The sequence below is a fragment of the Osmia lignaria genome, chromosome 1, assembly GCF_051020975.1.
Source record: "Osmia lignaria lignaria isolate PbOS001 chromosome 1, iyOsmLign1, whole genome shotgun sequence".
NCBI classification, from domain to species: domain Eukaryota; kingdom Metazoa; phylum Arthropoda; class Insecta; order Hymenoptera; family Megachilidae; genus Osmia; species Osmia lignaria.
The window spans coordinates 9,691,943-9,712,472 of NC_135032.1; the positions used below are offsets into that span (position 1 = coordinate 9,691,943).

Here is a 20,530-nt window from a genome sequence, read left to right on the forward strand (position 1 = left end):
AAAGCCGTGCCGCACAATGGAACCCCTGCTGTTCCGTTCCTTGTCTTCGTCTCAGCCATAAACACACACAGAGCAATTTTGGGTCCGGCGATATGACCCCTGGGTCTCTTTACCCGCAAAAACAGCAGGGTTCGATTGTGCGGCACGGCTTTTGTCTTGCGTAGCGAGAGAATCACACTGTATATAGCAGTTCAGCTTTGAAGAAAGATCACATGTTTCATTTTTTCATTTCAAGACCTGAAATGGTACGATCTGAAACTGATGTACCTAAATCAGTAAGCTCTCAAAAATCTAATAGTAATAAATTAGATACAACTTCATCAAAAGTGGTCGAAATTAATAAAAATGCTGAATTAAGTCCTGAACTTAATAAATCTGTGATAGGAACAAGTACACACAATGAATCTAATAACAATAATAATAATGGAAAAAGGCAAATGTCTCCCGAATTAAGGAGGAGTGAGAGGATTAAACATCGTCCATCTGTTTCTTACGATGAAAGTGAAACGCCAGATGATTATCTTTTGTCTGCTTAATCCATAGTTTGCGAAATTCCTAAGTCATATCATGAGATTGAAAATAGGGATGATATAAAATAATTTTTAACAAAAAACAAATCCGACTTCGAAATGCACTAAAAAGTGTCAAATAATTTCTATTTCATTTATACCAATATTTCATAGCTATTAATAATATCTACTTAATCGTTAAATAGGATACCAAATACATTTTAAAGTTTTCGGAGGCGGCGCAAAATTAAAAATACCCGAATATACGATGCTGCTAATAACGATTTGACTGCGGTATGGCAAACCTGGTAATTAATAAGTCGTAAGAAAAAAATTCGAAACGTTATAGATACGGCAGAAAACATTCGTATTTGTAACGATTGTATCAGAAGTTGGTAGCACTTCTGATGTACATGTATACTGCAATTCTCGACAGCCGACTCTAGTACTAGCCATGCTGAACAACGTGGCAACACCGCTCACGTGACAATCGGGAGTCCTATTTTCAAAAACAGTGTCCTGTGCTCGGAAATGTAATTAACGTCTTTTTTAATTAAAAGCTGTAGTAATATACACTATTTGGTGTTAATTATGTATAAACAATACATAAACGTTGCAACTATGGCAAATAGAAGTGATGTGGTAGTATAAAATTGTTATAAATGTGATATATATTTTATGTACTCTCAAAGTAGTTTGGTGTTGTGAAGCATGATATTTGAAATATATACAGTGGTTTCAAGAAAATTTAGGTATGAAGCAAAATGAAACCATCTTTGGATCAAATTGAAACATTTAAGAATTGATGAACGTGTATATAAGTTAATAAAAACCTTGAAACAAGCGAAATTATTGGAACGAAACCAAAGAGGTTATGTGAAGTCCAGAGAGTAGTCGGGAGTCTGACGACGTTGATTGGCTGAGAGTCCGGGAGTCCGGGAGGCAGATAGAGTAGGGTAGGTGTTGATATATTCAGACCGGACTCCCGCGATGTTGCCATTTTTACTTCAGCACGGCTAGTACTAGAGTCGGCTGTGGCAGCTCACTAGGTCTGGGGACATTTTTAATAACGTGTGTCATTCCTCTCTTCAGCTTGCTTTTTTACTTTGCGATCATTTAAATGGTGGACAGAAATATATGACGTACGATGACGATATGGTAAAGATACACGATACAATGAAATTTCTATTATTTTTCAAAGAAAAAATTATATCACACACGTTATTAAAAATGTCCCCAAACCCACTGAGCTGCGCGAGCACAGCCGACTCTAGTACTAGCCATGCTGAACAACGTGGCAACACCGCTCACGTGATAATCGGGAGTCCTATTTTCAAAAACAAAGTCCTGTGCTCGGAATTGTAATTAACGTCTTTTTTAATTAAAAGCTGTAGTAATATACACTATTTTGTGTTAATTATGTATAAACAATATATAAACGTTGCAACTATGGCAAATAGAAGTGATGTGGTAGTATAAAATTGTTATAAATGTGATATATATTTTGTGTACTCTCAAAGTAGTTTGGTGTTGTGACGCATGATATTTGAAATATTTACAGTGGTTTCAAGAAAATTTAGGTATGAAGCAAAATGAAACCATCTTTGGATCAAATTGAAACATTTAAGAATTGATGAACGTGTATATAAGTTAATAAAAACCTTGAAACAAGCGAAATTATTGGAACGAAACCAAAGAGGTTATGTGAAGTCCAGAGAGTAGTCGGGAATCTGACGACGTTGATTGGCTGAGAGTCCGTGAGTCCGGGAGGCAGATAGAGTAGGGTAGGTGTTGATATATTCAGACCTGACTCCCGCGGTGTTGCCATTTTTACTTCAGCACGGCTAGTACTAGAGTCGGCTGTGGCGCGAGTTAAGTATGGTCCCTCGTGAACTGCAGTATAGTTAATCCGCAATGGGTATATTGATTCCCGTTGAATGTTGTTTACTTGAAATTATCAAATGGGTCATTTGTCATATGTTGCCGACCCCTGAACTAGGATCTTCCTAGTAGAAGAAAAGTTTATAATTTTGCGCCGCCTCCGACAACTTTGAAATGTATTTGGTATACTATTTAACGATTAAGTAGATATTATTAATAGCTATGCAATATTGGTATAAATGAAATAGAAATTATTTGACACTTTTTACTGCATTTCGAAGTCGGATTTCTTTTTTGTTAAAAATTATTTTATTTCACACTTTTTAGTGGAACCTGTAGTATTTGTAGAATAGTGTAAGGTGATTTTGGGTTTCTGTTGCTTAACTAATAACCATAAACCGAAAAAATATTTACCAAATTTAAATGGTTAATAAACAACAAATTTCATAAATTTTTGCAAGTGGGATCATCGCGGATATACAGAGTGTCACGCGACTACCTTTACAGCCGAAGAGGGATGATTGCTAAGATGATTCTAAACAACTATTTCCTTTTCCAAAATGTTGGTTAAGGCTTGTTTTTCTAGTTATTAACAAAAAACACCGACCAATCCGAGCGCGTACAGCGCGCGGGCTCAGGGACTGCACTCTGTACGCGCTCGTATTGGTCGGTGGTTTTGTTATTAACTCGAAAACCAAGCCTTAACCAACAATTTGGCAAAGGAAAAAGTTGTTTAGAATCCCCTTAACAATCATCCCTCTACGGCTGTCGAGGTAGTCGCCTGACACCCTGTAATTCCTACCAAATATGAAAGGTTTCATCGCGAACGATACATTCCTTGCAGAGTAACATGAAGGCGTAGAGTTTTTGCTATAACAGTAGTTATTAACAAATTCAATAAATTTTTGCAAGTGATATTATCGCGGATATACCTCCTACTAAATGTGAAAGGTTTCATCGCAATCGGTACATTCCCTGCAGCATAAACGCCAGAAGATATAAATGAAGTATTACGTTTTTTGCGATATAAGTCGTTAGGAATGAAAAAATACAAACATTTTTTTGCGAGACCAATCGGAAAATATACTCTACAAGATGCAAAATTTTTTATCCGATTGTCCGATCCGATGTCCATCCATCTCGGAGTAATCGGCGAACATACATTTAGAAGAAATAGTCGTTAGGAATGAAAAAATGCAAAATATTTTTTTAACGGGACCAATCGGGAGACATACTCTACCAGTCGCAAAAGGTTTCGTTCCGATTGGTCCATCCGTCTCGTCATAATCGGTGAACATACATTAAAAAAAAAAAAAAAAAAAAAAAAAAAAAAAAAATACACATCGAATTGAGTATCCTTTTTCTTTTCGAAGTCGGATAAAAAAGGACACCAGATTCAGAAAAGCTGTGGCGGTGGAAGAACGCTTAGCTATAACGCTACGTTTTTTAGCAACGGGAGATTCATATACGAGTCTTCAGTATCTGTTTAAAGTATCCAAACAATTAATATCAGAAATTGTTCCGGAAGTATATTAAGCGCTTGTTGAAATTTTAAAAGAACATATAAAGGTAAATGTACATATTTAAAAATACTTATTTATTAATTTATTTAATGTATACATAGACTTACTTACTAAATAATACATCTTTAATGATAACTAATAAATTACAAATCTTTTTCGGCATTTAAAATATTAATGATCGCAGTCGGAGTAGGTGAAGCCGGTTTCCTATGGAAATTCCTTGACATTTCATGATTTTGGAAATGCTGAACGGAGTGAGTATGATAATGCTGATTTGATGCAGCTAGATCATACATCCCCATATCCGCCTCGAATAAAGTTTTGTTAATAGCATACTCTACTTGAGCACGTGTGCGAATGCTATAACTTCGGAGCTTATTGGCAATATGTTTCGTATAAGTCTCGCACTCGTCCGGTTGCTCCTTTGATATTGATTGTTTTAAAATCTTGAATGCTTCCTCCAATCTCTCCTCATCCCTTTTTTCGTAAGCTCGCTTATGACGTTTCGGAGGCCCTGGAGTAGCAATTTCATTCGTATCCGTATTTTCGATCGGGTTTTTGTGAGGTATGGGCTGTTCTGCATTATTTTCCTCATTGCAGCTTTCCTACAAATTTAATTTGTTACATTACTTTTAAACATTTATGTGTTTGGAACAAATGTATATTTTTATTTTTATTTTTATTTTTTCAGTTGTCGATACAAGCTCTCTTGAGGAAGGTCGACATGGAGTGGACAAACGAAATGGCACTTCGTCTCATTGACGAATATGAGAAGTACCCGATACTGTGGAATCCGAAAGACGAATTTTATTATTCGCGAAATAAGAAAATTGACGCGTGGGAAGCTATTGCTAAAGATTTTGTTGTGCAAAGCAGTCAAGCGAAACAAAAAATGAATAGTTTGGTAGCGTCTTTTCGCCGGGAAAAAGCAAAGGGTGCAAGGAGTATTGGAAAGGGAAAAGGTATGTATATATTTCTATGTTCAAACGATTGGCTGGCAATTTCGCAAAAATTTGAAGACTTACGGAATTTCCCAAATTGCATAGGATCAATGGATGGAAAGCACGTGGTACTGCAGGGACCTGCCAACAGTGAGAGCGATTTTTACAATTATAAATCGCAATCCAGTATTGTCTTAATTACCATAGTTGATGCCGATTATAATTTCATATATGTCGATGCAGGATGTCAATGTTGAATTTCGGAGGGCGGATGTTTTAAAAATTGCGAATTATCGAAAAAAATACGTACAAATATTTTGAGGTTACCAGAAAAATCGGTCTTGCCAAATAGGACCAAAGAAATACCATACGTATTTCTTAGTGACGAGGCATTTGCTCTAAGCGAAAATTTAATGAAACCTTTCTCTGGTGCTTATAATAAGAAATCAGCCGAAAAGATTTTTAACTATCGACTCGGCAGAGCTCGACGAGTAGTTGAAAATGTGTTTGGAATTTCTTCGGCAGTATTTCGAGTATTGAGAAAACCAATGTTATTGGAGCCGATAAAAGCGTATCATAATTTTTTAAGGAGAAATAATAATTCGCGTTCATTATACTCTCCTGCAGGGACTTTTGACTCACAAGGAGAACTACCCAAGTGTTACACTCACTTATTAATGAAACTTTGCCAGCTTGTAGAGCTCGACGGGCTGAACACGCCTATATCCCCTTTTGGGGGCAGACGGCTAATTGTTTAAAAGATATTAACAATTACAGTTAGTTACTCCTTACATTCTGAAGTATGACAAACTTACAGATACAACTCGCAATCTAGAGATCCACGATTCAAATCCTTGGTTTCCAACATTTTTTTTTTTTAAATGATAATTTCTCTCTTTTTGAATAACTATTACATAAAAATTATCATTATATAAAAAAAAAAAGACGGTAACCCAGGATTTGAACCGAGGACCTTTTAGATTACGAGTACAGTAAAAGCTGGATATATGCAACAAACATTGGGACCCAGGCGTTGCATATATCCAGTCGAGGTTTCGAATCTCGGGTTACACGCGACGAGAAGCCAAGTGTGAACGTAGAAAAGAACAGACAGTGGCAGAAAGAGAGAGGTCTGATGATCAAAGGAAAGAGCCGAAACGTATCGGTGTGACTAATACTAATTGAATCAAAAAACTTTTTTATTTTTGACTTTTTTTAAATGAAACTTGTACTAGCGCATTGGTGAGATTTTTGTGATTAAAGTGGTACCAAACACGATATAGTTTCAATTATAATTACTTGCTAAAATTGATGTTAAAAGTTGGCGAAAAGCAAAGGAGGATTGGAAATGAAAACCGGTTGCGGTGTCGGCTCGGGTTTCAAACGTTGCATATATCCAGCCGAGGTGTCGATTCTGGGCATTTAATGTTGCATATATCCAGCCGAGGTGTCGATTCTGGGCATTTAAACGTTGCATATATCCAGTCTTGGTATCGATTCTGTGTCCGTACAAATCGTTTGTACCGTGCCGCGATACCTATTTTACGTTCGTACACAACATGCGACGTGTTGCATGTTGCATGTTGCGTATTTGATGTATCTTTGGTGTACGGCCTGCCTTATATATATGTACAGTTTTATTATTATTTTAATAAATAAATATAATTCAAATTATATCGTGTTCGGTACCATTTTAATCATAAAAATCTCACAAATGCGTTAGTAAAAGTTTCATTAAGAAAAAGTTAAAAATAAAAAAGTTTTATCGTTCAATTAGTATTAGTCACACCGATATTACGGTCGGATCATATTACACAGTTTCCTCGCCGAGCGGCTCGGTTCGGCTTAGGGGGATCCCCCCAAGTGAAGGGGATAGCGATGTTGCATATATCCAGCCAAACTTTTGTTGCATATATCCAGCTTTTACTGTAATGTGTTTAACCACGGAGCAGATCCGTGACTTGCAATTTAAAGGTCCTCGGTTCAAATCCTTGGTTCACAAAAAAATTTTTTTTTTTTTAATGATAATTTTTATCAATAATTATTCAAAAAGAGACAAATTGTCATTAAAAAAAAAAAAATGTTGGGAATCAAGGATTTGAACCGTGGATCTCTAGATTACGAGTTGTATCTGTGAGTCTGTCATACTTCTCAATGTAAGTAGTAACTAACTTTAATTATCAATATCTTTTAAACAATTAGTCGTCTGCCCACAAAACGGGGTATAGGTGTGTTCAGCTCGACGAGCTCTACAAGCTGGCGAAGTTTCATTAATAAATGAGTGTAACACTTGGGTAGTTCCCCTTGTCAGAATAAAATGGAGTATTCGTCGAAGGTAATTGGAGACAAGAAATAAATTCAAATTCACTAATTTCAATAACAAACATTCCTCGGAAGTCACCACTAAATGCTCAATAAATTCGCGACGAGTTTAAAGAGTACATACTTTGTTACTAATGGGCGTTTAGAATGACACGACGATTATGCATAAATCTTATAAATTGTACTATTTTTTACGTACCTTCTTTGTGTCTAATGTTGCTCGCGGTTCGTCTTTGTCTAATAAATAAAGCATTCGCTTGAAAGCGAACCACTTTGATATATACACATCTTTACGAGCTGTCAATAAAAAATTACTTTGTATTGATTATAATTATATACAATATTTACACCTGATTGAACATAGAAATATATAAATACCTTTTCCCTTTCCAATACTCCTTGCACCCTTTGCTTTTTCCCGGCGAAAAGACGCTAGCAAACTATTCATTTTTTGTTTCGCTTGACTGCTTTGCACTCCAAAAACTTTAGCAATAGCTTCCCACGCGTCAATTTTCTTATTTCGCGAATAATGAAATTCGTCTTTCAGATTCCACAGTATCGGGTACCTCTCATATTCGTCAATGAGACGAAGTGCCATTTCGTTTGTCCACTCCATGTCGACCTTCCTCAAGAGTTGTATCGACAACTGGTTACTCTCGTGTTGCTCGTCCATTTCAAAGTGAGTACGGCCCGTTACTGTGTTCGCGAAGGCCCCGAGCACGAACGAACGCTTTCCGACCGCTGTCGGTTAGTCAAAGTATTTTCGTGCGAACAAGCGCTCGGTGTGGACGGGTTTCTGGTAGTACGTCCGTTCCTGACGATATTCTTACTTCGACTGGTTTACGACACCCCAGGTAGAAAGGTTTGCGCGAACAGCCAGAGCACGATTTTGTATACACGAATGCGATGCTCGAGAGGGCAAAGAAATTTCACCCGAACGGACGTTCGTGCGCCGAAAGCATTCGTTCGGGCCGAAATGCTGAAGTGAGTACGATGCTTAACGAGACGGAAAGTCCCATTTACGCGTTGCGGAAAACAGAATAAGTTTGTGTACATTTACCTTCTTGCAAATTATTTCAGAACAAATTGTTAATATTAGCTCCTGCAGCATTTAAACACTTTTATTCTTTTTAACAACTTCTAAATTTAGTTAAGAAATATGCAGGACTCCGATAGATCTGAAATGTTCTAATCGCGACCCTACGTATCCAAACTGTTTTATGAGTTTACTAACATCCCTGTCGCGGCCTCGCCCGTTCTCATAAATAAAAACTTCGAGAATTTGAAGTAATAACACAGTACAACAAATTTTAACTTTTTTTGAACGTCCGATTCCCACTAGGTGATTCTTATAGTGTTTTGTACGCTGATTACGAATCTGCAAACTGTTTTGCTCCTACACGTACAGTTTTTGAGAAATCTGATTTTGAAAAAAAAAACATTTTTCAGATTTGAACAAATTTTCTGACGTAATTATAAAAGATATTGAAATACTATTTATACTAAAAGATTCTGTAGACTTTTCTGAATACAACGATACCTATCTTTAATATATTATCAATGTTTAAGTATGTTTAAACGATCATTGAATGAGGAGGGACCCCGATTTGGCACCAAAGTGGAGGTCTAGCGTGAAATCGAATTATACCACGCGATAGAGAAAATTTTTATCTTGAAAAACCACCAGGAGAAAGTTGCAACATCGATTTCTTTATCAAACCAAAAAGCGAAATAGCTTAGCAGGAGACGAAGTACCGATAGTGGCGATCCGCGTCAGGACAGATTTTTTTTTTAAAGAAATATTACATCAAATGTTTTTAAACTTTAAGGATGTATTTAGTTACAAGTCGTATATCTATAATAATTTTTTGGTACAAAAATAATAAATAACAAGCGACTTATACGCTATCTTCCAGGGCTCCAAAAAAAAAAAGTTGCTCCACTGCTGCAGTGATTGCCGCCGTCTGAGTGCTTAAAATGAAAAATGACAAAGACCCTGTTAAACTAGAAGGTATTCTCCGTACCATGAACTAGGATTTTTGAAAAATATCAAAATCTGACGAAATGGCGAAGTTTTGAAGAAAAGTTTGGAATTTAGCCTAAAAACATCGTAGTTTTTTTAATGCCAAATTGACATTTTTCATCCAATCAAAAAAATCCTAGTTCATGGCATGGCAAAACATGTACTGAACACGCTGAAAAAGTTTCGAGTCGATGCAATAATTTGTATTCGAGTTAGAGCTGCAGCAAATTTGAGAAATACCGTTTTGAGAAAAACGCGATCCATCGGCGGTAAGCGCGTTTCTGACATGCCAGTAGTTACTCTTTAGAACGTTGCCATTCCTAAACTATTTGAGATTCGACCTTAAAATTTTAATATGATATTGTAGGGAGTATAGACTTTCAAAAAATGCAAGAAAAAAAAATAGATTTTTCAATAGTGTTACACTGATATAGCCCCTTAAGCGATAAACGTGTATATCATATCATACTTATATTATATAAATAGACAGCGTTTGTTTGTATGTAAATTTCAAAAACTACTTATCCGATTGATACCAAATTTTAACAGTGGCTTCCTTGCCTTCTCTAGAGTGACATAGACTATATTATAGACTATATTATTTTAATAAAAATGATATTACATCCGCATAAAAGTACGTGAGAATATGTTCAGCGCTCAGCATTCTGACAATGAGCCTACTCCCTAACTACCGCTCCCAACCGTTAGGTGACTGCACGTTCGTGGCTACCCAAAAGAGACTTCCTCTTTCACGTTTAAACGGCTAAACGGATTTTAATGAAATCTATATATAAATAAATGAATGTTTCTTTGTTTGTTCCGTATGCGTTCCTACACCATTCATCCGATTGCGATGAAACTTTGGTGAGTTGTTGTGCGAACGCCCGCGAAGGTTTCTGGGCGTGTACAGTAAATCCTGGATATATGCAAGAGAAATTGGTACCCAAACATTGCATATATCCAGTCGAAGTGTCGAATCTCGAGTTAAGGCTCGTACTGACCTAAGCATTTGCGCGCCGAAAACGTTCATTCGGGCAAAAATGCTGAAGTGAGTACGGCCCGTTAATGTGTTCGCGAAGGCCCAGAGCACGAAGGAACGCTTTTTGACCGCTGTAGCCTCGTACTCACTAGAGCATTCGTGCGCCGAAAACGACCCGTTATGAGTTCGCAAAGGCCCTGGGCACGAACGAACGCTTTCCGACGGCTGTCGATCCATCAAAGGATATTCGTGCGAACAATTTTACTGTGCCGGTTACAAATTTCCAAGTACCGTTAGTCGACCGCTGTCGAATTTACCCTTCGGAAAAACTCAGTTTATGATATGGCCTGATGAACCGTCATAAACTGATTTTCGAAATCCGGAACAATTTTTTATATTAATTGTTTGGATACTTTAAACAGATACTGAAGGCTCGTATATGAATCTCCCGTTGCTAAAAAACGTAGCGTTATAACTAAGCGTTCTTTCATCGTCATTTCAGCTTTTCTGAATCTGGTGTCGTTTTTTTGAATTTTGGGACCGATAGCGTTTATTAAAAATTCAAAATCTTCCGATGACATCTGTACAAAATTTTTAAAACGTCCACTAGCTTCTACCTGTAAATCTCTAATTAGATTTTCACCACTAGAGGTTGATCTATTTTTATACATCTGACTAATCCACCATCGTTTATCTTGATTTTTTCTTCTTTTTTTTTTAAATTATTGTGTTCATAATAATATACGCTGCACTGACGATCGTAACATCTGTTCCTGTCGACATTCTGACTTCGACTGGTTTACGGTAAAAAGAACCTTTCTACATAGAACCCAGATACAAAGGTTTACGGTACCCCAGGTAGAAAGATTTGCGCGAACAGCCGAAGAAATTTCACGTTCGTTCGCCGAGAGCATTCGTTTGGGCAAAATGCCCAAGTCAGTACGAGGCTTAAGGTCGTAAGACATTCAGACCTAAAATGGACGTAAAATGGACGTCTCTGTTGTGTGCTAGTAGCGTATTTCAATGAAATTAATAATGTTGAATTTCGAACTGAACAGGTTATCGAAGTAATCGACAAAGAAACTGGTTATACAAAAAAATCACTATCAAAATTTAGATTTCTTCAAAAATAAAGAATTTTATATTATCTATCGTTAACAACAATTTTAAACTATCAACGCTGCTATAAAATGATCACTACTGATTTTGAAACGTATTCGAAGTACTGTCCACTGATCACAAGAAGTCTCGCGGAGCGACACAGGGGTAAGAGAGGAATACATACTACGCACACATTGACTGACCCTCTAATTTTTGATATGACATCGTCGATCAATCAGATTGCGTTATTCTTATAAGACTCCTTGTGATCGGTAGACAGTACGTGACAGTTCTTGTATTGTATTGTATTGTATTTTAGTTTTCTTGGGCTCTGCCCAAGATGGCGCTTCAGGGGGCAAGCGCCCCCTATATTGCCTAGCTACATTAATGGCGCTAAATATAACTTATGTAACCTATATTACAAATTCATTGCATACGCATTTGCATACTCACAGCACACTTTCTCCTCTCATATCTTTGTATAATTACACACGCAAACCATGACGTTACTGTCCCTCTGACAGTACTTATGGCAAAGAGGAGTTATAACAAGAAGCGACACTCCTGGCGGCACTTTTAAAGTCATCGATTCGTTCGAAGTTTCAATGAATAGGGAAGATGACAAATTGTAGATTTTTAATCACTTCGTTAGTTCGCTATGTAAACGTATACACTGCATTCGAGGTTATATGCTATATAACGCCACCAGCGAGTACGTGGGTTTTACCGCGTTTTTGGTCGATTCAAATATCATTATTTTTAATAACTTTTTTCTCAGTCATTTTCGCATTTAAAAATCAGAAACAAAAAATTACAATAAAAACGAAATATAAACATTCGAATAAAAATATTTCTGAAAAAATGGAATTCTTCCCTATTGGATATAATACTTTCATTTCATGTCAATCTTTAATAATTAGAAATCGTTTTGCGTCGTCAGTTTTACTGTATATTATTAATCGAAGTATTTACATTAATTTTACATAATTGAAAAGTGGGAAAATAGGAAATATTTAAATGATAGTATTAGAAAATATATTTAAACATAAGTACACTAAGATGAGGGAACGTTCTCGAAAATATATTTATATATAAATTACATAATTATACAATAAGATGAGAGAAGGTTCTGGATAACATTTAAAGGACATTACAATATTTACAAATTCAATACAATGCGAAACCTCCTATCTTTTTTTACACCCGTTTTAAAATCTCTATTACTATATTTCAATGTGTAATAAATTCTTAATTGAATAAATAACTATAATAAATATTGCAAAGGGAAATTCTTACAAGGATGAGTGAAACCGGTAACATTTGTACAGAATCAATCATAGTGTCCGTTCGTCTAGTGAAAAAGCACTGACCTTGGAATCCAAGTTTAACCGCAGCAAATATCATAAATCTAATTTTTCAATAAAAGCGTTAAAATAATTAACATAATCATGTGATAAAAGCTTTAGAATATTTATTTGCTGCGATTAAACTTGGACTCCAAAGACAGTGATTTTTCACTAGACGAACGGACACTATGATTGATACTGTTTGTACAATATCAATCATAGTGTCCGTTCATCTAGTGTATTTTGTAATTTCAAATAAATGATTGAAATTCTAAATTATTGAATATTTTAAAGCTTTTATCAGATGATTATGTTAATTAATTTAACGCTTTTATTAAATAATTAGATTTACGATATTTGCTACAGTTAAACTTGGACTCCAAAGTCAGTGCTTTTTCACTAGACGAACGGACACTATGATTGATATTGTACATAACTGATACATATTGTTTCCTACATTGGTGCGAGGTAAAACAGAATGTGCATTTGAAAAAAATACTGTTTCTAAAGTAAATAAATCAATTGTAAAAGGTTTCGTGTGGATCTCTTAGTGCACCATAAAAATTGCGTTCTGTATTATATGCTTTAAAATGTGTAAATAAATTGGTTTCATCTAACTCGTTACTATTGGAAAAGATAGTGCATATTTGGCAACTGTGAATTTTTAAGCATTTGTGCAATAAGTATCTGGTATTGTACTTAAAGGCATTCTGTTTAAGCAATGTTTTCTTGTGGTAGACACAGTACTCGACACGGAACGATTCACGAGCAGCTGGAGTAATTGATAATATAATGAAAGCGTTTGTTCGGATAATTTTGTCAACATGTCGTCAACACATACTGAGCAATATTTGTCTAAGTTATGCATGTTTTCTACTTTCAATTTTAAAATGGCAAATAAAATATTGTTTAACCCTACAAAAAATTGCATTTTTTCTAAATTCCTCTGTAACACCCTCGTCGACGGAAAGACAAATGTGGCTTGCACCTGCCGATAACATTTTGGCCCAACAAAATGTACACTGTATACTGTCTGCCGTGAATACTTCTACTATTTTGTACAACCTACATATTAACGAAATTAACTATTTTCGAGCATAAAAATTTTTTATATAAACTCTGAAACGTACTTAAACTAGATTGCTTATTTCAAATGCTTTACTACTTCCGCTTTTAATTCTATATTTTCACGCTGTAAATTGGAAGTTCTATTTTGCAGCTTCCGCTTTCTCGGTGTATTCGCAGACATCAGTATTGGAGTCTGGACACTTACACCAAACCCAAATGATCCCATTATAATATGTCTCCCTGATGTCTCCATGGATCTGTAATTGCTAAAGAACAACCACATGAGATCAAAAGTATTTATTTTAATTTATCTAAATCATTTGTTCTTATGCACTTATATATTAAATATTTGTTATGTACTTAAATGTATTTTTACCTGTTATATCTACAACACGAATTTTGCTGGAGGCTCAAAATCAGGATTATTACTTCTGCTCTCTTCTTGAATATTTGTATCTAATATGAAAATAGAAGGTCAATATACAGGGTGTCCCAGTTTCAGTGGTCCAAAAGCAAGTGGGTGATAGAGGACATCATTTCCGACAAAAAAGGTTTTATATAATATGTTCGATTTTTTATGGTTCAAAAGTTATTTCAATTTTAGTGATTTGTTCGTTATTTCCTACCTTTCGCAACAAAATCGATCACTATGACTAAATAAACTACTCGGTGGTACTTGATCAATGTGGCTATCAAACACAAAAACAAATTGTTTTCTATTTGCTAAAATAGTTTACAGGACATACTCTTTATTTGGAATAATTACTGATTTTGGTGTTTGGTCTTTAACTTTAAAATTACTGTTATGAAGAGAGCACTAATATCGGATGAACGAATTTTGGTTTTGTTTGCGCATGTTGGCTCTGATTGGTTCTGCCACGCTTCGCTACCAAGGTAACACGCAAGCGCTGTACGGTTGTATGTCGTAAGCCACGCTGGACAGAAAGTATATCCGGTGAACATAAACTTGTGAATTATAATTCACTACCTTTGTCCTTTGATAAGCTGTTCCGTTCCTATGTTAGTATATTTTGTCTACCGTGTATAAGGCGGATGCAATGAGAAGTAAATCATGGTGGAGTAGCGCTACTGGTGGGGGAACTTTCTGAGCTCAGTCGAACTGCGCGAAATGATACTACTCTCTCGTGAAAAATACTATACGTACCAACTGCTCGAGTGTTCACGACCGAGAACGAAGATTACCGAATGGACATTCAATGGGTTGTATCACTTTGCCTCTCCCTACAAGTGTATACATATGTAAGTACTTAGTTTCCTTGTCAGTGCACCTCTTGTTTACTTACTCTTTGCTTATAGTGTAACTCAAGTTAGCCAACTATTGTTGATTTTGTTGGTAGTGATACCAACAGTGCACAAGAAAAAAACAGTTACGGTAAAAGTGACTAAAAGTAATTATACGGCAACACGGCAACTACATCAACTTACCATACTGTCAACGAAACGTCGAAAATGTGGGCAGAGCGTACGAATAGTGATGAAATTTTATCGTATTTATTATAACGATTGAATCATGCAATCATGTGGTCGATGAGGCATGAAACGATGACCCGCGATGAATGCAGAAAATGTTTACGATGTTTAGGTAAGGTTATGTTTCAATTAATTGTTGTTTTTTTTTGCGTTAGTAATGTATAATTCTTTACAGTCGCAAAATAGAGTTATACACATTGGAAGTATAATTTTAATTATAAAGCACGCATTGAATATATTATAATACGCGTGATTTATATCATTGAGAAATAGAAAATGGAAAGATCAGCTGAAGAACAGTATTCGATTATCATCATTATTTATGATTGTACATATTAATAATTATTAGCGCTGTATAAAAATGTACTTATGTGTTATTAAATATAACTAAAACATTCTAAATAGTTTTCTTATACTTAATGATATCTTTGTTGTTATCGGAAAATACTGTTATTTTAATTTATTCATCTTATCCTGTGAGCACAAACGCGTTATGCATTATGTTGTATCATATCGAATTAACTATTTTTTTTATTATATCATAATGATTGCAATATAAAAATAAAAATCAATAGTTATTTAAATATTTTTTGTTATTTCATTAGAAACATTAAAATAGAATAGAACTATCTGATTTTTTATTAATTGAACTTTGAACATAAAATTTGCGTATAAACTAAATTATCTAATTTTATACCTAGAATAGTAAAAGAAGTAGGCAAAACAATAAATTTAATGAATTTTATAAAAGTTTTAAACATTATCACAAGATTCGATAAAAGTTAGTTGTATATGAAATATACATATTATGTATTATAACTATCATATGATTTATGCAATCAAAATAATTTTTTTATGTACAGAGTTAGATGCTTATGGAAGTATGGTGTCTGTGTTACGTGCACAAGGTCCTTTCACTAATGAGAAACAAAAATTATTACAAGAACTCGCTAAAGTTTTACATATTTCTAATGAAAGACATCGTGCTGAAGTGCGGAGAGCTGTTAACGATGAAAAGCTAGCAACAATAGCTGAACAGTAAATATTTATTAACCAAATTATATCATAATTTTTTTTATTCAAATTTTAAATTTTATTCAATTTCTAATATAGGTTAAATGGTCCAAATACTGGTACAGATTGGACTATCGAAGGGCGTCGTGTTATTCCACTTTTACCAAGGTTAAAAGCTCGATCTGCTTTCACAACATTAGCAAACAGCTTGGCCCTTGCAACATCAGCGGCAAACAAAAGGAACCTTCCTGTTCACGAAAAAATGGAGGATGCAAAAGGTTTTAAGGAAAAATATTATCTATTTTGGTAAATGTGTGGTTTTAGTCTATGTAAAATGGTGTATGATTGTAGAACTGTAAGTTACTAACTGTAAGGGGCTTTCCCCTCGCATTAATTCAAGGATCAAAGACTAATTTTGAAATATGTTCATTTTAATAGATATTAGAAGTGAATCTCCAGTGAAGATAAAAGTACAAGAAAAATTGCTTAGCAATTCTGAGTTTTTGCTTAACAAAGATAAATTAAGCAATGAAAATGTAGTAAACGAGGTAAAACCATTTGCTTGTTTGCTGAATAATATGAAGATATATTCAGTTATCTTATCTCATTTAATACATTGTAGGAATTAAATAAGGATAAAGATGTAAATAATGAAAGTAATACTTTTGAGGTCAGTGAAAAGTGTAGTGTTTCTGAAAAACGTAAACCTTCTTCTCCTTTGCAATCACTTCCAAGCAAGGTACTTGAGCAAAGATTAAGAATTTTATTTGTAATTAACATAGTATTTATAAACACCGTATGATATAGGTTCTAGTAGTGTCTTCAAGTTCGGTAGGAACTTTGAATCATGGTACTGCTGAAAAAGGATCGCTTGAAAATACTATTCATTTATCACGAATACCAACAAATTCATTACAGCATCAAAATGTCACGATAATACCACTTAATATTAATTGCGGAGAAAATGTTACAGGTTATTATCTTTATTATCATGTATTTATGATATATTTAAAAAAAATCTAAACTATTTACTTTAAAACCAGATTGTAAAGAGTCAACAGTACAAGAAAATGCCAGTGGTCGTTCAGAAAAATCATCTGGCAATCTTGTAAATGCAGTAATCCCAGTAGGTACAACGAATATTACGAAAACTAAAGGAAGAATAATTACAACCCAGAATAAGCTTAATACAAAAATTGGATCTGCAATTTTAATGTCTAATAACGTATCATGTGCATCAGAAAATAATTCACAATCTGATACTCAGGATACATCAAACCAGGATAGTTTAAGTATGAATATATTTTTCTGAAGAAACATAATAGAATTTTGATCATAATTCATTGTTTCGAATTTTCTGCATTGTTCTAGGTTCTAAAGTATCATCCATATCTCATAATTTACAAAAGACATTGAACGCTGATAATTCAAATTCAGTTGTTAGCCATACAAAGCGTATTATACCAGTGATACATTCTAACGTAAAACCTCCCATAACTAAGGCTATTACATCAAGTAATAAAACTTCTATTCAACTGTAAATTATCTTAAAAGCCGTGCTATATTCGTTCATTTTTTTTAAAACATTTTTAGATAATCCACATCAACTTATGGCTGTATGTCCTGTTACAACTGTTTCCAATGGACCAGGACCACCCCAAGCGAAGCAAGTAACAACACTGACTTGTAAAAAGTTACCTACGACACTCAGTAATCAAACCACTGCCAAAATGGTATAACTTTACATGTACAACCAAAAAAAATTTTATTAACATTTCATCTGAAAATATAATATTTATAATGTTTTAGGGTGTTACATTAAACTCTAATACAACTGTAAATATAGCTCACCATCCTGACACGAAATTAGGTTCTAAAACAAACGTGATCGTTATACAAAAGGGTCAAACCAAAGGTGTAACTCTTTCTCATGCTGGCAAGGTACACATATATAAAATTTGTAAAATAACAATTTTATATTTTAAATTAAAAAGCATTGTGCATATTATAGGAAGTATTGGGAACCATGATAATGGGTGGAAAGAGTTTATGTGTCACAAATCAACACAACGCCTCCATTAGTGTGCTACCACGTCATATTACATTAAATAACGGAGATCAAGCTGTAACTATGTTATCTACAACAAATTCATCTCATACAGAATCTGTAACATCCAATATAAAGGTAACGATTGTTTACTTTTATCACGATAGTTACTTCTAAAAAAGTTTTATTATTAAAATTTTAATATGCAACAAATCCTTGGCTACTACGGTGTTATTTAGCAGAAAATTGATCGCGGTTTTTCTACTTTTCAGTCTGGTAATACCATTATGTTCAATCTTCGACAGGATGTTTTAGAAAAAAATAAAACATTATCTCATCTCTTTGAATCATCTAACGTTCTTACCTCTGAATCTAAGACTGTGATACAAAATACAAATGCTCGTCTTTCGAAAGAACCAAGTAACAGTGATTTACATGTACAGGATAAAGAATTAGTTGTAAAAACCGATGCTGTAATTACTACTGTTAAAGATGAAAAACACAGGTCAGTTTGAAACTATGGAAATGTATTAGGAAATTGTTATTAAGAAGTGCATGTAATACCAATAACTAACTTTATAATTACTTTGAAAAACCTTTTGTAAATTGTTCATTGTAAATTAATAATATGTTTTATGTGCAAAATATTTTGCAAATTGAAATATATTCGAAAAATTAAGCTTCTTGAATAGAATAAAACGGTGTAAATTTTGTACGACATTAACGAATACAATTGAACGCATGCATAATTAAAAAGACTTTTATGAATAATTTAAAAATAAAATGAGAATTATTTTATTTTTGACTATAACATTTATTTTTTATTTTTTAAATTATTTTTTTATCATTACTCCTACAATTAATTAATATTTTTCTCTTTAAGGAAAGTAAAAATATATATGCAAACGCAAATTTTTTGTTTAAAGAATTCTGTGGATCCTATAAAATGTTCAAAAAGTAAACAAATACTTTCAAATTCAAAGTAATATGTAAATACATAAGGTAAATTAATGAAATTCTATTTAATAACTTTCATTATTAGTATTATTTTGTTCGCTTATATTATCAAATATTATTCATACTTTGTTATAATCTAAGTGATTTGTAGGACTTATTGTATAGTTTAAATTATTTTCAACAATTACAGCTTCTGCACTTTGTCTAAAAACTTTTATTTAATGATACTTTCAATTAAAGAACGTGATATAAAATTAAAACTGTAATTAAACTGTCACGTCTGGGACAGTTATTAATTTCATAAACTTCAAATATTTAGTACATAATCATGATGCAATTAAGAATTGTAATAATTTATAGCAAAAATTTGTGTGATGTATATTATTAAAGAAAAAAAGAACAATTTCACAGAAAAACTGAATATATCATTATTTACATAGACGCATATTTCTGTGTATCTTTTTTTTTTATAAACTACAGTCTTTAAGAAAATCGGTACTTTGTTAAGTCAATTTAATGACTTATTCAAATACATAATAAATTTTTATGTGACATGTGCCAAATGTATAAATTACAGATAACTCAGTGGTCAAAGAATATACTGATGTGAATAGCATTTTATTAAATTTTCAGAAAAAGCTGAATTATCATTTCTTTTAATAAAGAAAAGTATAACTTCTCTGTTAATGTTTTTCATAATATTTATAACGTTAATATTTTTCTCTGTAAATATTGTTTAGTTTATAAATGGAAATTAATAAATCTATTTACAAATTAATTTATGTTGAATAATACCAATATAATTAGGATTATGGAAATAGTAAACGAAACGAGGAATAATCTCAAACATTGTTCCTTTCACATCGTACAAATATCAATAAACTATATATTTTTTTAAAGTACTATTAGTAGAGAAATGTATTCATGTTTATTGTATTACCCTTCTAGTGCTTTGAAATATCGTTTATTAATTAAAAATTATTTTAATATATGTATATATTTTAAGCTTTTATTCTTCAGATTCTTTTGTTTAACTATGAAAACTATCTTTTATATTGTTACAGTCAAATGAAATGAATGATGTACTTTTTATATTTAATAAGAGATGAAAAAATTCAGTTTTATAGTCCAAACTGCATTATTAAAGTAATATATGTATGAAAAATAATCTAGTTTCTTTATATGATAAGTAGAGAAACTACTACATACTAATTAGAATAATAAGTAAAGTTAAAATGTATGCAAAGTACAACTGTATTTAGGGTAATCTGATATTTATAAAGAAAAATTTTGAGGTAGTCAAAAACTGTTTTCTTTTTTGTTTGGCA

General features: G+C 33.4%; 2 protein-coding genes and 1 long non-coding RNA gene across 7 annotated transcripts; 1 reads left to right on the forward strand and 2 right to left on the reverse strand.

The window, feature by feature from the left end:
* Positions 1-4,056: 4,056 nt before the first annotated feature.
* On the reverse strand, positions 4,057-8,564 carry LOC117606354 (uncharacterized). Its single transcript, XM_034328721.2, has 4 exons — positions 7,555-8,564; positions 7,376-7,473; positions 4,939-4,995; positions 4,057-4,518 (listed from the first exon to the last, which is right to left on the reverse strand). The coding sequence occupies exons 1-4, from the start codon at positions 7,847-7,849 to the stop codon at positions 4,057-4,059; spliced, it is 912 nt and encodes a 303-aa protein (XP_034184612.2). The 5' UTR covers positions 7,850-8,564.
* Positions 8,565-8,747: 183 nt separating this feature from the next.
* Positions 8,748-15,139, reverse strand: LOC117606184 (uncharacterized). 2 transcript variants are annotated; one of them, XR_013065255.1, is made up of 4 exons: positions 14,859-14,999; positions 14,070-14,149; positions 9,364-13,959; positions 8,748-9,147 (listed from the first exon to the last, which is right to left on the reverse strand). It is a non-coding gene; the product is annotated as an uncharacterized LOC117606184 (long non-coding RNA). The 2 variants fall into 2 exon arrangements; XR_004581919.2 differs by lacking the exon at positions 8,748-9,147 and having other exon boundaries at positions 12,280-13,959; positions 14,859-14,935; positions 14,998-15,139.
* A 14-nt stretch (positions 15,140-15,153) lies between these two features.
* On the forward strand, positions 15,154-19,271 carry LOC117606175 (uncharacterized). 4 transcript variants are annotated; one of them, XM_034328289.2, is made up of 13 exons: positions 15,154-15,296; positions 16,048-16,222; positions 16,298-16,476; positions 16,637-16,746; positions 16,821-16,937; positions 17,006-17,171; positions 17,242-17,490; positions 17,570-17,713; positions 17,792-17,931; positions 18,008-18,139; positions 18,210-18,383; positions 18,518-18,750; positions 19,129-19,271. In XM_034328289.2, exons 1-13 carry the CDS (start codon positions 15,233-15,235, stop codon positions 19,229-19,231), a joined length of 1,986 nt encoding a protein of 661 aa, XP_034184180.1. In that variant the 5' UTR covers positions 15,154-15,232; the 3' UTR covers positions 19,232-19,271. The 4 variants fall into 4 exon arrangements, with proteins under 4 accessions (XP_034184180.1, XP_034184183.1, XP_076549389.1 ...); XM_034328292.2 differs by having other exon boundaries at positions 19,172-19,205; XM_076693274.1 differs by lacking the exon at positions 15,154-15,296 and adding an exon at positions 15,905-15,965.
* The last annotated feature ends 1,259 nt before the right edge of the window (positions 19,272-20,530 follow it).

Coding starts and splice junctions, on each gene's coding strand:
- LOC117606354 (XM_034328721.2), bottom strand. CDS start 7,849: ATGGACGAGCAACACGAGAGTAACCAGTTGTCGATACAACTCTTGAGG. Junction 7,474..7,554: donor GAGTATTGGAAAGGGAAAAG/GTATTTATATAT, acceptor TTTTATTGACAG/CTCGTAAAGATGTGTATATA. Junction 4,519..4,938: donor TATGCAATTTGGGAAATTCC/GTAAGTCTTCAA, acceptor TTAAATTTGTAG/GAAAGCTGCAATGAGGAAAA.
- LOC117606175 (XM_034328289.2), top strand. CDS start 15,233: ATGTGGTCGATGAGGCATGAAACGATGACCCGCGATGAATGCAGAAAA. Junction 16,223..16,297: donor CTAGCAACAATAGCTGAACA/GTAAATATTTAT, acceptor TTTCTAATATAG/GTTAAATGGTCCAAATACTG. Junction 18,751..19,128: donor GTTAAAGATGAAAAACACAG/GTCAGTTTGAAA, acceptor TTTCTCTTTAAG/GAAAGTAAAAATATATATGC.